At 36.0% G+C, this 13,135-nt stretch overlaps 1 protein-coding gene and 1 pseudogene across 1 annotated transcript; both read right to left on the bottom strand.

The window, feature by feature from the left end:
• Nucleotides 1–8,063: 8,063 nt before the first annotated feature.
• LOC114762746 (uncharacterized) lies at nucleotides 8,064–8,589 on the bottom strand (annotated as a pseudogene).
• A 1,568-nt stretch (nucleotides 8,590–10,157) lies between these two features.
• On the bottom strand, nucleotides 10,158–13,061 carry LOC114762745 (lysosomal Pro-X carboxypeptidase-like). The gene is made up of 9 exons (XM_028952310.1): nucleotides 12,663–13,061; nucleotides 12,349–12,532; nucleotides 12,128–12,261; nucleotides 11,848–11,960; nucleotides 11,435–11,693; nucleotides 10,903–11,055; nucleotides 10,553–10,632; nucleotides 10,416–10,463; nucleotides 10,158–10,305 (listed from the first exon to the last, which is right to left on the bottom strand). Exons 1-9 carry the CDS (start codon nucleotides 13,059–13,061, stop codon nucleotides 10,158–10,160), a joined length of 1,518 nt encoding a protein of 505 aa, XP_028808143.1.
• Between the last annotated feature and the right edge of the window lie 74 nt (nucleotides 13,062–13,135).

Below are 13,135 nucleotides of genomic sequence, written 5' to 3'. Positions count from 1 at the left end.
AAATAAGAGGACAAACTAGTGATGCTACTGAGTTATATAAAATAGTAAACCATGATATACACACGCGCACACACTAATAAACTTTTTCTGAGTCATGAACTTGCAAGTCGCAATGAAAGATTAATTGAGACCTTACAAACCTGAGTGCGTTGCAGTTTCATCAGGAAGCAGAGAAAAGTGGATACATATGTATCAATGACTCATAAATTCCTTGATTAATATTTAGTACTGAAGAAAATACACATGTCGAGGGGAAAACGTAAGGGAAATGAAGAGGGCATTGAGGGAATAATGAAATAACATAAACTGCTATGTTCAGGTTCGCGTATTTTAATTAGCTTAAGGAAAAGTTTGGACGGTAAACCATGTATATGAGTATTTGGCCATATATCATTGTTTTTCCTTTGGGTGAATTACCTTTGCCAATATAAAGACAAAAGATTACCTTTTATTCATGGATCATCAAATACCAAAAGTACAAAATCCTGTATTTTACATTGTCTGGCATTTTGTGGCAAATTCAGTCCATTTTGATAGCATTATGACAGCACCAGTGAACATAGTTAATTTTGAGCTATGTGGAGTTATTCTCTGGTGTGAATAGACCCGCAAGGTCACCAGACACACACGATCGAATATATAATTAGGGATTATTATTCAATTAATTGATCTCCAAGTGGACGCCCATTTATGCGGTGAAAAGCTGAACTTATGCCAACAGGATTAGACAAGGAAGCTGACTTTTTCCACTTTATGCGAACAAACCCATCAATCAAAGCTTCGATTTTTTCTTTACGGTAATGATGAAAGTAACTTTTGGTGTTAAAGACGGTGATTTCAGGGAAATCACTAAGAAAGTGGATGATGGGGGGCATGATCAGGAATACGTTAACTGAAGGGATATGCTTAAAGCTTCTTTTTTTTCCCCCCTTGGATGATGGATATATGCACAAAACGTTGAAAATTTGTAACAGGCCCAAAGAATGGAGTTAAGAGGAGGACGGGGAGGAACGTATTGGGTTAGGTAATGAATATTTCATTTATAAATTAAATGAATGACTAAATGGTGGGAAAAGAAATGCTGATAATACTTCGCAGTGATTTGATGTTTGCCCTCCTGATCTGAGGGTTATGGTGGAAAAGGAGAGCTTGGGAATTAATCCCATCTGATTTAATTTTCTGTTAAAGGCGAATCAAACAAACCTTAGCTGGCATAGAGATTATGTGGAAAATTTTTTGCAGATTACCTGGCTAAAGAAGCTCACCAACTGACTCAAGACATGTTGATCTTGCAAGATTTTCACCCGCAGGATATAAGGGAGTCTTCTTTTCTAGTTTGTTATTTCGTTTTTCTGTTTTTTTTTTTTTCAAGTTTTAACTTTCCTATGAAAAAAATTTAAACAATATTATTTTTGAATTTATTTTCATCGTCCATGGGATTTGAAAACTGGAGAACGAAGACGCTTCACGGAAGGCTGAACAGGTGGGCCCGAAAAAGATGGCCTTTAAGTAGGCAAATGCAGTGCGTCTCGCGGAGCAAACTGAAGAAGCCGTCGTGGATGATTGATAGTTTCGGCGCAACCTCACCTTTCTTCGTCTTTCGTTTCCCCAGATGACCTCTATTCATTCTACGATTTGCAAGTGAAGATGATGATGATGATCTTGGACCACTATTATCAACTTTGGTTCTGCTTTTGTCCTCCAAATTGTCAAAAACCTCAGAGCTCCGCAGTGTAGGTGGCTCAGCTTCCCTCCTCGCTAATTCTTTCCAACCTTTGTTCCGGCGGCTTCTACATAGCTTATGAGAAGTCCCTCCTTCAGATTCTGAATTTAAACGCCGATTGTCGTCAGCTTGGACCTTTGATATCGTTCTTTTGGGAGATCGATCGTCTTGCAAATCTTTCGGCTGTAAATACAAATCAATGTTCAGAGTCAAGTGATCCCACAGCCAGCATACAAATGAACCACTGTCATCCCCTGAGATATGATTCAACTCATTCCTTGCTTCTTTTTTGCGCCTGCCATTCCTCAATCACATGATGACGTAATCAACAAGAATGCCATCGGTGGAATCCCCGATCAGCTCCTCCAGCTTCTCCTTCACTCTTTCTCTGAGCTTCAACTCCCCGTCAACCGTGAAATTAGCCTTGAATGTCCCGTCATTTACCCCATCCACGTTCGCCATTTCCAACTAACAGAACCTAAACACCAGCTCTTGTATCTACCGCAATCGAAAACCCTAAGAAGGAAAAAAAAAAACTCAACTCTAATTGCTATGCTCGACAAACCCTAACTAACACGCAAATAAGGACGATCAAAATCTGCCACCAAGAGGTTAAAAATTTTGAACACTCGACAGTTAGGGTTTGTTTGGTTGGAGAGAAGGGGAGGGGAGGGGACCAGATGGGAAATAAGCCCCTCCCCTCATCTGGTTAAAAATTTTGGAGGGTAGAGGAGCTAAAATATTCCCTCCCCTCCCCCCCATTTTGGCTCTCCTCCAAATTGGGAGTTTTTGGAGGGGAGCCAAATTTTTAGACCATTATGTTTTTATAATTTTTTTAATATTCTACTTCTACCCATAAAATATATTATTATAATATTTATTTTAAATAAAAAATATATTATCCTAAGTAAAAAAAATAAAAAATATATACATTATTATAATTAAAAATATATTATAAAAAATTATTTAAATAAAAAATTATAAAATTATAAAATTAATTTTTTATAAATATATTATTTATTAAATATATTTTAAAGCTGGAAAAAAGATAGCCTAAAGAGAATAAAATTTCATTTTTCTTAGAGCATATAAAATTTGTTAATTTGATTATTTAAATATATTATTATATTAATTAGAATAAAAAATTACTGTACCAATTTTTTAATACACATATTAATATGATAAGACTGAATTTTTATTAAATTATATGATTTAAATTAAGATGTAAATTAATTTATATAATATATCAATAAAAAACATAAACTAATATGTAAGGGTAAAATGGTAAATTGATTATTACTATCCCTCCCCTCCCCTCCTTGAACCAAACAAGAGATCGTTAAATATCTTTTCCTCCCTTCCTTTTTAATCAAACCATCAAGATGAGGATGAAACCTCTCTTCCCCTCCCCTACCCCTCCCTCCCTTCCCTTCCCTTCCCTTCCCTCCCCTCTCCTACCCTCCCCTCAAACCAAACAGGCCCTTAAGAGGATGGGACCGAGGAAGATTTGGGGCCTTGGCGGGAGAAAACGCCTCTGAAGGGTTTTCGCGGAGCCGGGGAGGGAAGTGAAAGAGAATCGGCAAGGAACGACCAATTGCGAAGCCAAAATCGCCATTCAGTGGCCCCTGCGAGACCTCATTTAATTTGCCCATTGGAAAATGTGCATTCGTAATTAAGGAGAAAATATATGCAACGTACTGCGAACGGGAGAGACGCGAAACAGTTTTTATTTTTTGTATAATGATTGACCGCTATTAGCAATTTGACTTCAGTATTATTTATGTATATGAATTCATATATATATATATGTGTGTGTGTGTGTGTGCGTGTGTAATTTATAAATAATTGATGTTACTGTCATATAAATGATAGCATATCAAAGATTCTATCGAGTTACTTGAGTACATGAAAAATTTTAGAGTTCCAATGGTTAAAATTTAAAGTTTTATATCTATGATTTTTATCAATAATTTCATGCTTCTAGAAAGCGGTATAATCAAAAGATTAACTTAATTTAAAATTTATAATAATTTTAAATATAGATGCCCAAATTGTAAACAACAATAAAAGAGGAGAGGGGCAGGACATATGTACGAAATGCAAATCCGGATTGTATTATGGAAGCACTTGCATACTTATGAGTAGACTACTAAAATTTAGACATGAATGACTAGACGCGCCCTTCAATTGTCAATCTAATTAATGGGATATTGATGAGTTACCTAAATGAAAAACCTAATTAAAATATCCGGCCAATCCGAAATCAACGTAAACCAATTCCATGCTCAGAATATTGTCTCACACGTGGCAATTGAGACGACGAACCCATGAACTGAAAAAAGGGTGAAAGAGTTCAGGGTTATTTTACGAAAACAGATCTGTCAGTCTCATCATCGGGGTTCCCTCTCCAACTACATTGAAAAAACAGCTGGATGTTCTATTTTTGGGAATTTTGCGTTTTGTGATTAAGTGATTAAAACTGAATGGAACTGGCAAAACTCTTACCTTGTGCGATCTATTTAAGGTGCTGATCATGGTGTTAATTCCCTGCTTTTCACTGTCAGGTGCAAAGTAATTGAGATACTTGCTAATGGTGCTTGTGCATTGGTTGAATGGGAACTAGAAAGCGGACGTACTCATCAGATATTTTGAAGATTTGGTGTTATTGGTTCATGATACCATCATGTTGGTGGGATCTTTGGATAATTTGAGGGGACAACTGAGCAACATAGCAAAAGAAGTGTTGGATTGAAGCTTTTGCAGGATCCCCCCCTTCTTCAAGGCCTTAGCTTGATAGTTGAAGATATCATCTAAGTAATGAATTCAGGAGGTATTTAGATGGAAACTAAATCATAATTTTAAAAGTAATTTTGCGATATATGAAGTAAATACGTGAAGAAGTTTATCTCAATTTATAAAAAAAAAATCTTTTAAAAACACTTTTGGATATTCCCAAACACTGAATTTTGATGAATATGATGATTTATGAAATTGATGTGTCCGTTGTCCATCTATCAACGGCTACCTATCTTCTTACCTAAAATAAAGAACACTGTTGGGTTTTAAGTCTATTTTGAATGTTACTCCGCTGAATTACAGCGCCCTCCCCTACCTGAAAGAAAGGGGAAGCCTTGTAAGTTGTAGCCGACGTTCTCATGGTTATTTTAGATACGTGCACACTCAGAGTATCTAGTAATCCCTCTGCTGGTGACGAGGTGTATGGAGGGACGGGGAGCATGGCCTTATCTCTACTCCAGCCCAGAGCACCGACGAACTTGCGTGCCAGAATTGTGCAAATGGTTTCTGGGCTAGCTAGGTAGACCTTGCCTTCATGTTTTGACTCTTGGGTGAGAGGATAAAGCCATCTTTCAAACTAATTAAAGGCTCTCAATTTCTCGTTCAACTTGCAATGAAAAGAGACAATCAAAGTTATTATGTAGGTTTTGGCATCCCCGTACGGGAGAGCAGTCACACTTTAATTTTCATGCCAACCTCCTGCAGACTTTGATGAGATTTTGAGCCAGCTTCGCATAATTGGGCTGTGAGAGGCTATCTTTCTTGCAGCCTTGAATTTCATGACGAGCAGTTTCATAAAATCGAGGTTTGCCGCCTCATTATTGTCTCCTTGCTAACTAATAAGCCTCTTTCGTTCTGTTAATCATTGCCAAACATGAGTGAAGACATTGAAGAGACGTTTTCTTCAGCTGACATAACTTGACGGACATTTTTGGGCCTTTATATTATTTTCGGACGAAACAGCTTAAGAGGAAAGGCAATGCGTGAAATTCTTTTAAAAGTTAATATAATCTTTACTTTCTTGAATTTGTTTTCATTTTAATTTTAGTTTCTCAAATTTTAAACAATAGGTTTTGGTCCTTCAAAGTACAAAATTATTAAATTTTTTATTGAATTATCAAGATCAATATTTTAAATGAAAAGAAATTTGAAAAACTAAAACTAATAGTTTTCAACTTAAGGACAAAAAATAAAATAAAAACAAAGTTGAAAGACTAAAAATTATATTAATTCTTGTTTTAATTACTTTGGCAGGGGTGTTTGGATGACTCATAAAACACTTTTAAAAATTACTTTCACGTAAGTTAAGACAAAACTTCTTTTACATATATATTTCATATACTACAAAATCACTTTTAAAACCATGATTTGATTTCCACTCAAACAGCCATTTGTTGAAAAAAGAAATTTCAATTAGAGTTTTTATTTAACACTCCTTCTTCTCTCATTTTTGTAAGGTTTACATTTTTTACGAGTGCATTGAAAATCATATAAAATATAAATGTGATTACTTGAGTAATTTTTTACTCTTTTAATATTTCTTAAAATATTCTTTCAATATTTTTATGCAGTTTTTATGCTTTATACAACTTATTTTTATTTTTTAATATTCCTTTACATATTCTTTTTAAGATTTAAATGTTAAAAAGACATGGAAAAGAAATATTTCGCACATGATCACGTGCCAAAATATTCTCCAAAATATTCTTATCTAAAATTAAGAATCTTAATTACAATTCCTTGCATTTTAAGTTTCATTAAATCTCTTATTAAATCTTATTGAATGTGGTGACGGCTTACAAATGCACATGTCAGATATATACACGCAATGGCAAAGATACAAATAGAGGAAGCATCTAAGCATTTAGCTTGGTGAGACCTGCTAAATGTACATGCTTTCGTTTGAACGGTCAGAACTGCTATAAAACATGGATTTTATATATAATCAACATATTCTCAACTCATGTAATCAACATCTTCCTTTAAGTAGAACAGAGAGAACTCAAAACTGGTTCCTGATGCCTAAATCAGTTCCTTATATTACATCAATGAGGAAGTGAAATATCTTTATCAACATTAAATAATGTCAAGCAACAGTAAACATAATATGAAAACACAATCCACCGCCAACAGAATCCGAACACAATATAAAATCATGGAAAAAATATTCTGTCCTTGTAACACCCGAAGGTGCTTCTTAGTTATTCCTGTCTGGGAGCAAAATCTCAGAAGACCCAACTGGCAAGAACCCGATGAACTGAGGGGAAAACTGGAAAACCAATCAGGAAAGAGAAAAGATTTGGCACCAAGGGAATTTATACAAAAAACGATCCATCTTGCAAACGTGTGAGCACTTTAGAAACTTAAATCAGAAGAACAAGTGCACGGAGGAACTAACATTGAAAGAGATATTGAATGTCTCGAGTGTTACAGGTGAATGTAAGTAGCATTACAAGCTCCTTAAAGACCAATCGTTAAAAATTTAGTAAAACCCAAGGATACAAAAGAAAGATAACACCACGCAACTCACAAGTATCCTTAATTGGAAAAGAATAAATATAAAGTCAAAAAAATCCCAAGTCTCAAACACGTGCCAAAATGGCTTCCACCCCAGGATCTGAATTATCAAATTTAACATGGGCTGTGTGCAAATTACGTATTAGTTATTTTCTGTTCTCCTTCATGCATCAATAAGAATAAGATGAAGGGTTGAGTAAGAATAGACCAAGAAGATCAGGCAATGGTTGACAATAATTTTCGTGCAATACCACAAGAATTGACAAGTCAAAGGGCGACACGCAAAGAATGGAGGCACGAATCCGGATAACCATCAAACAAGGGCACATGGTGAAGGGAAAAACGTGGGGCACCACCAGAACCGATTTAGCCAAGAGTCTGATGTGAAAAACAGCACGCTACGAAGCATTCGAGAACATGACCAAAGAAAAGAAAAATACTACTCCGATCCTAAATATAAATATAAAATTCATTTTGTAATATAAATCCTAAATATAAGATCCATTTTATTGTGTAATTTACATTACAAAATAGATCTTATACTTAAGATCGGAAGAGTATAATTTATGATATAATTTAAAGCCCAAGCTTGCACCTAGCGAGCATTAGATTTTAGGAGATCATAATCTAGTTTAAGGACTGTGCTGATAAGTGGTAAGTTCAAGACGTCCTATTCCTCAGGAACTAGTCATTACAACATCCTTATCAGCATTGATACTCAGTGATGCATCAGACGCTAATTGCATAAACATCGCCTTTTTTCCACTAACTAGAGAATGCCCCAAACAACCAGAGAACATATACGGTGGGAAAATAGATAGAAGATATAAAAAAAAAAAAAAAACCAGATGATATGACAGGCAAAGGACGAAAGATTGCATAATAAGAAAGCATTTCGATTATTCTTTTTTTGACTATCATATCATTTGTCAAATTTGAATAATATTTGCTACTCTGTGGTAGTTTTCAGTACAAAACCATATATTAAGTGAAGAAAAAAGACATAAACAAATTCATTGGCTTTGAAGATTGATAAAGTATAACATATTTGTTCAGTCAATGTAACATATGAAAGATGGGAAGATGATGATAGGTCAGCGTGGATCTCCACCGCCACGATCCTTCTGAATCTGATTGGCGAGCTTTTCAAGAGCAGATTGAATAGCCTAACGACCACCAATAAGTAATCGGGTGACGATCTCCGGGTCGGTCTCGAAGCGGGCCTCTTCAAACTCTTTTCGGGCGTTGTGTCGAAGAATATCACGCCGGAGGATGCCATTGCAGTCAGGCCACATAAAGAATCGGGTGGCGCGAAGAATGTCATGGTAAAGGCTGAGTGCTTCACGACGAGTACTGGTAAGTCTCCTCCGATTAATCAATTCTTCTTCTTCATCGTCAAGGGGATTATCCTTCTTGACCAGATGCCTATCGAGAAGCTCCTCTATGGTGTCTGGGCCATGGTGCAAGAAGCGCTTACTATGCACGCAGGCACAAGGAGGGCAGAATTTGACTGCAATTGATCCGTGTCGCCATATTTGCAGCTTTCCGCTCATTTCTTAGTGTTCTCCGGTGAATTTCTCCACCGTCAGCCAGACAGAGACTGATTCATTAGAAGCGCCCATGGTCCCCCCTTTTTTTGACAAAAAAATGGCAACATGTTCGTTGGTCATTCGGGCTTAGATATGGATCTGCCGATAATTTGGACATTTTAACTATCCAGCCCACCTCTGTCGAAATCAGTCCATAAGCATTTTATATTTAACAACTAATTTTATTTAGTGTCTAACCGTACTTCAAATAAAATTACTTCCAATAGAAAGATACTTATACTTTAGTAAAAAAAATTAATGATGGGAAAAAATTAGTTTAATTGATAAGGATGCAAACTTAACTATGCTTCATAAGGATGGAGTTCTTTTTTTTTGATGACAACCAGTAAAAAGAAACTATCCTATATCAGACAACATATAACTAACAACAAAATCTGGAGGAGAATAAAGAACACTTATTCCTCAGCAGCAGTAAGCGAACTCTAGCCATAAATCTGCCACCATATTGGCATCACGGTTGCTCCAAGTTATGCTTGCATCCCATTCCCTTGCAAGCCTAAAGGATGAAGTTCTAACCTCACTATTAGGTATCCAAAAATGAGTCTGCAAATTCAATTCATCTAAATGCTCCCGGTAAATGACAACTATGCATACTTATCAAAACATAATTAGAACTTGGAAGGCGCAAAAGAAACTCTCTTTTTCACAGCTATTTCCGTTACTATCACGGGAGAGGATCGGCCTTGCTTTAATAATAATAAATGATCATTTGAATTTTATAACCAAGTCGTATTTTGGCTATGTATGCAAATCTATGGAGACCAGTCGAAAATCTTTCCGGGAGTTTTATGGTTGGCATATGAATTATAAAAACTGCGAACAAGAAAGTGAAGAAATGAGAATGAGGAAGATATAGTAGAAATGAAGAGGAAAGAAGGTTGAGAAGAGCATTCTCTTTTTTGGAAGTCTTTAAATCATCTTCAAGAATTCCAAAGCGTACGTGTGGTTAAAACTGCTCCTTATTGTAAATTTGTGCTTGGTCTTTTCCAAGATTGAGGTCCAATATTAATTAACTTCTATTCTAATCCTACCCCGGATGAAGAGGATTGATATTTGGAAAAGAAGACCATTGTTAAGATCCACGAGTTTTGTCCGCAATTCATTTGCTCTAATAACAATTTTAACTACTGATTGATTGGTTCGTTTCAAACTGCATCTCGTTAAATTTTGAGAGTTATATATGTGTGTACGCGCGCGTACGCAATTGTATAAGCATGCCACTGGGCAATATGATTTCCAAGTCAAGTGATAGTATAAACGTGATTATGCAGAGTCTCATTAACTATATACTATGTCCTTTGATGCATAGGTTCAATTGGATTGTTAGAGAGAGAGAGAGAGAGAGAGAGATATGAGATGTTTTACTTTATAATTAAAGCCTCATCATAACAACTTAATGAATCTATCATTAAGTTAATTACTCCTGATGATCGTTATTTGATCCATCATTCTTATGTAGATATATATGTTATTGTGACAAAAACCAAATGCTTCGTTCGTCAGTGGCATCATCAGCTTTGGGTGCGGTTCAGGAGGCGAAGATCAGCAGAATACTGAGCTATCCAACTTTTGATAATGTCAACCTCTTGTCTTCGTTGTTGGATCAGCCAGTCGGGATCGCTTTGGTTTGCACGCAGCATATCCAAGCAATGCGACCCAGAAAATTATTTCAAAGTGATCAGTTTCTTTCTTTTCTCTTTTCTCTTTTCTCTTCTCTTCATACATATATTTGTGCGTATGTATGCATATTATATGAATATAAAGTACCATTGACTGTGGAGATGGCGATCACACTATCTGATATGTTGTGGAGGACCCTGAAATACATTGAAAGATTCGCATAAGTCTGTTTTGAAGTTATATTTATGTCTGATTCTGAATAATAGATCATTTCAAGGATGCTTACCCGCCAGCACTGAAAGGATCTCTCAACCCATTTGAGAAAATAATGTTGCTAGCAAACCTTTGAAGGATCAGTTTTATATCCTGTTGTCGTGGACGTACGTACGGTGATTACCAGATGAAAAATCATCAATATCTTAATTAATGACACTAAGATCTATTGAAAATAATTATTGCATGCGAAACAAAAGCAATGTGTGTTCTTGTTCTTTCATAAAACAAAAGTAATGTGTGTTCTTGTTCTTTCATATATCTATATGTATATATATGAACTAGACAGATGCATAATTTCTCATGAAAACCCTTTTGAGAATTAATGAGTGTATGATAAACAAATTAATTAAGAAGGCTTACATGACCTCCATAGTAAGTAGTGACCCAATGGGGACGAGGTAAGACACCATAGTCACGCTCGCATTGCTCCATAAAGCTCCTTAGGTCGAAAGGTTCGGGAGGGAACATCGTACCATTTCCACGCTCAATTTGCATCACCATCTCACTACAACGCTAAAATTACAAGCCAAATATCTTTTCATTTTAACATCAAAAAAAGGACAACTGCTTATATAACTAGCTAGCAGCTTGCAATTAATGATTCTTTTTTTTTTTTTAATAAAAAAAGGGTTATCTATATATGATGATCAGTTCCCAGCAGGCATTACATGCGTACACATAATAGCAGTTTGCTTTTTTTTTTTTTTCCTTTTTTTTTAAACAAATAGATTTCTGTCTTCTTCATATGTACGGTAGAGAATGCTATTACACCAAATGAGGCTATTAAATAGTAATGAAATAGAATAAACACACGGATCAAATTCAAACATCAATCACTAGTTGTCATCCTGATTAAATGTAATTATATATGCACGCGCGCGCGCGCCCATACCTGCCATCCCCAGCCTTCAGCTGTCTCCTTCTCAATTGCATTAGCAGGGCCATTAAATTTGCATGAGTCATTACCTTTATATTTATAATAAGCAACAACGCCTTCGTATATCTTACTGAGTATATCACTTCCTGATGATGCTCCATCAATGGCACCACAGATTCCACTAACTGGATATAATGGTGGATGATTATATTGAGCTGCACGAGCATACATGTCCTCCAAGTGCCGCCTCAACTCAGAAGACGAATTTAAGGGCCTAATAAGAAGAATTTAAAAAAAAAAAAAAAGACACGGAGACAGTAATGAAATGCAAAAATCATATTATTACAGGGTGAGTGATGAGATGACTTTATTATTAAGCTGAAGCCTAAAAGCAACAAAAAGGTGATAGAAAAAGTTAGTATTTTTACCGGCAAGTGTTGAATCTCTGGCTAAGGATGGAAAGACCATTTGGCTCGGAAGCTACTCTGTCTATTTCAGGCCAGGAGTTTAGAATAGTTTCATGGCATGTTTCACTAGCTTCCTGCATATATAACTCATTTTCATTCGTCGGCAGGTTTCATTTCATATATTTAATTTTTTGTATTACTTTAATATGATAATCGAGTGTATGTTAATTATTATGATGATAAGGACATATTCTATGATAAGGACAAAAGAAGATCAAACGTCAAACTATGGTTTACTTACTCGAAAATCCTTCGAGACAATAGAGATGTAACCGTTTTGTGGGGTGATATTATCAAAATAGAGGATTGGAGCAAAGGATGCTAGCGCCCCAAGAGCCACGTGGGGATATTTCAGTCTAAACCATGAAGCAAGCACTGCAGAACAAACATATTTTAAGAAATAAATATTTATGTCAGAATATAATTGAAACGTAGTTAAAGAAGACTGTTTGAGGAACTAACTTCCACCATATGATCCTCCAAATACGATCATGGGGGACTGCTGGGCCTGTAAAGTTTCCTTAATATGTATGAGAATTTCTGCGTAATCAGCAAGGGCTTGAGCTGAGTTGAAATACCCAATAGTGCTTGTGTTCATCGCTTCTTCCCTTGATCCAAATGGGACTGATTCCCCATAGTATCGATGCTGGTGAGAAATAATAATTGGGATCAAAACATGCAAAATCTTTAGACGATTTTGAGTTGAATGGATCACAGTATATGAGAATATTCGGATGAAACATGACAGTATACTTCAAATTACGCCAAAATCTTACTTCGATGAATACCACTAGAGCGCTAAAGGCAGCGGCATTATCAGTTGGAAATCCTACTACGCTGAGGATAAGATCTAAAGGAGCTTCAGCACCAAAGTAAGCAAATATAGGAGCACTGGAATTGGCACCACCCCAATACTTGAAATTGATGAGATATCTTTGTTGAAAATCTGTGTAGCTTTCATGCCCGTAGTTGAAGTGATCCAGAGTCTGGTTGTAATAGAATGTTTTGAAGTCCCCAGTATCTGATGCAGCTATTAATGTTTCTTGGTCTTTTAAGGTTGTTCCTTCAATTGCGCTCAACCCAGGAATTGTGATGGATTGAGTTTCAGAGAGACACGTTATGTGTATCAGAAAAACGAATAGGAGCCATTGAAATGGCAAGGAAGAGTGTTTCATTGTGTTAAAAGTAGCAAAATGGCTTTCACTCCTTGAGGTTTCTCTTGTGTTTCAGACAAGGAATTCAAAGACGT

The sequence above is a fragment of the Neltuma alba genome, unplaced genomic scaffold (assembly GCF_004799145.2).
Source record: "Neltuma alba isolate B1F8T4 unplaced genomic scaffold, ASM479914v2 tig00011241_pilon, whole genome shotgun sequence".
Taxonomy (NCBI): domain Eukaryota; kingdom Viridiplantae; phylum Streptophyta; class Magnoliopsida; order Fabales; family Fabaceae; genus Neltuma; species Neltuma alba.
This window is presented reverse-complemented; position numbering and strand designations above follow the sequence as displayed.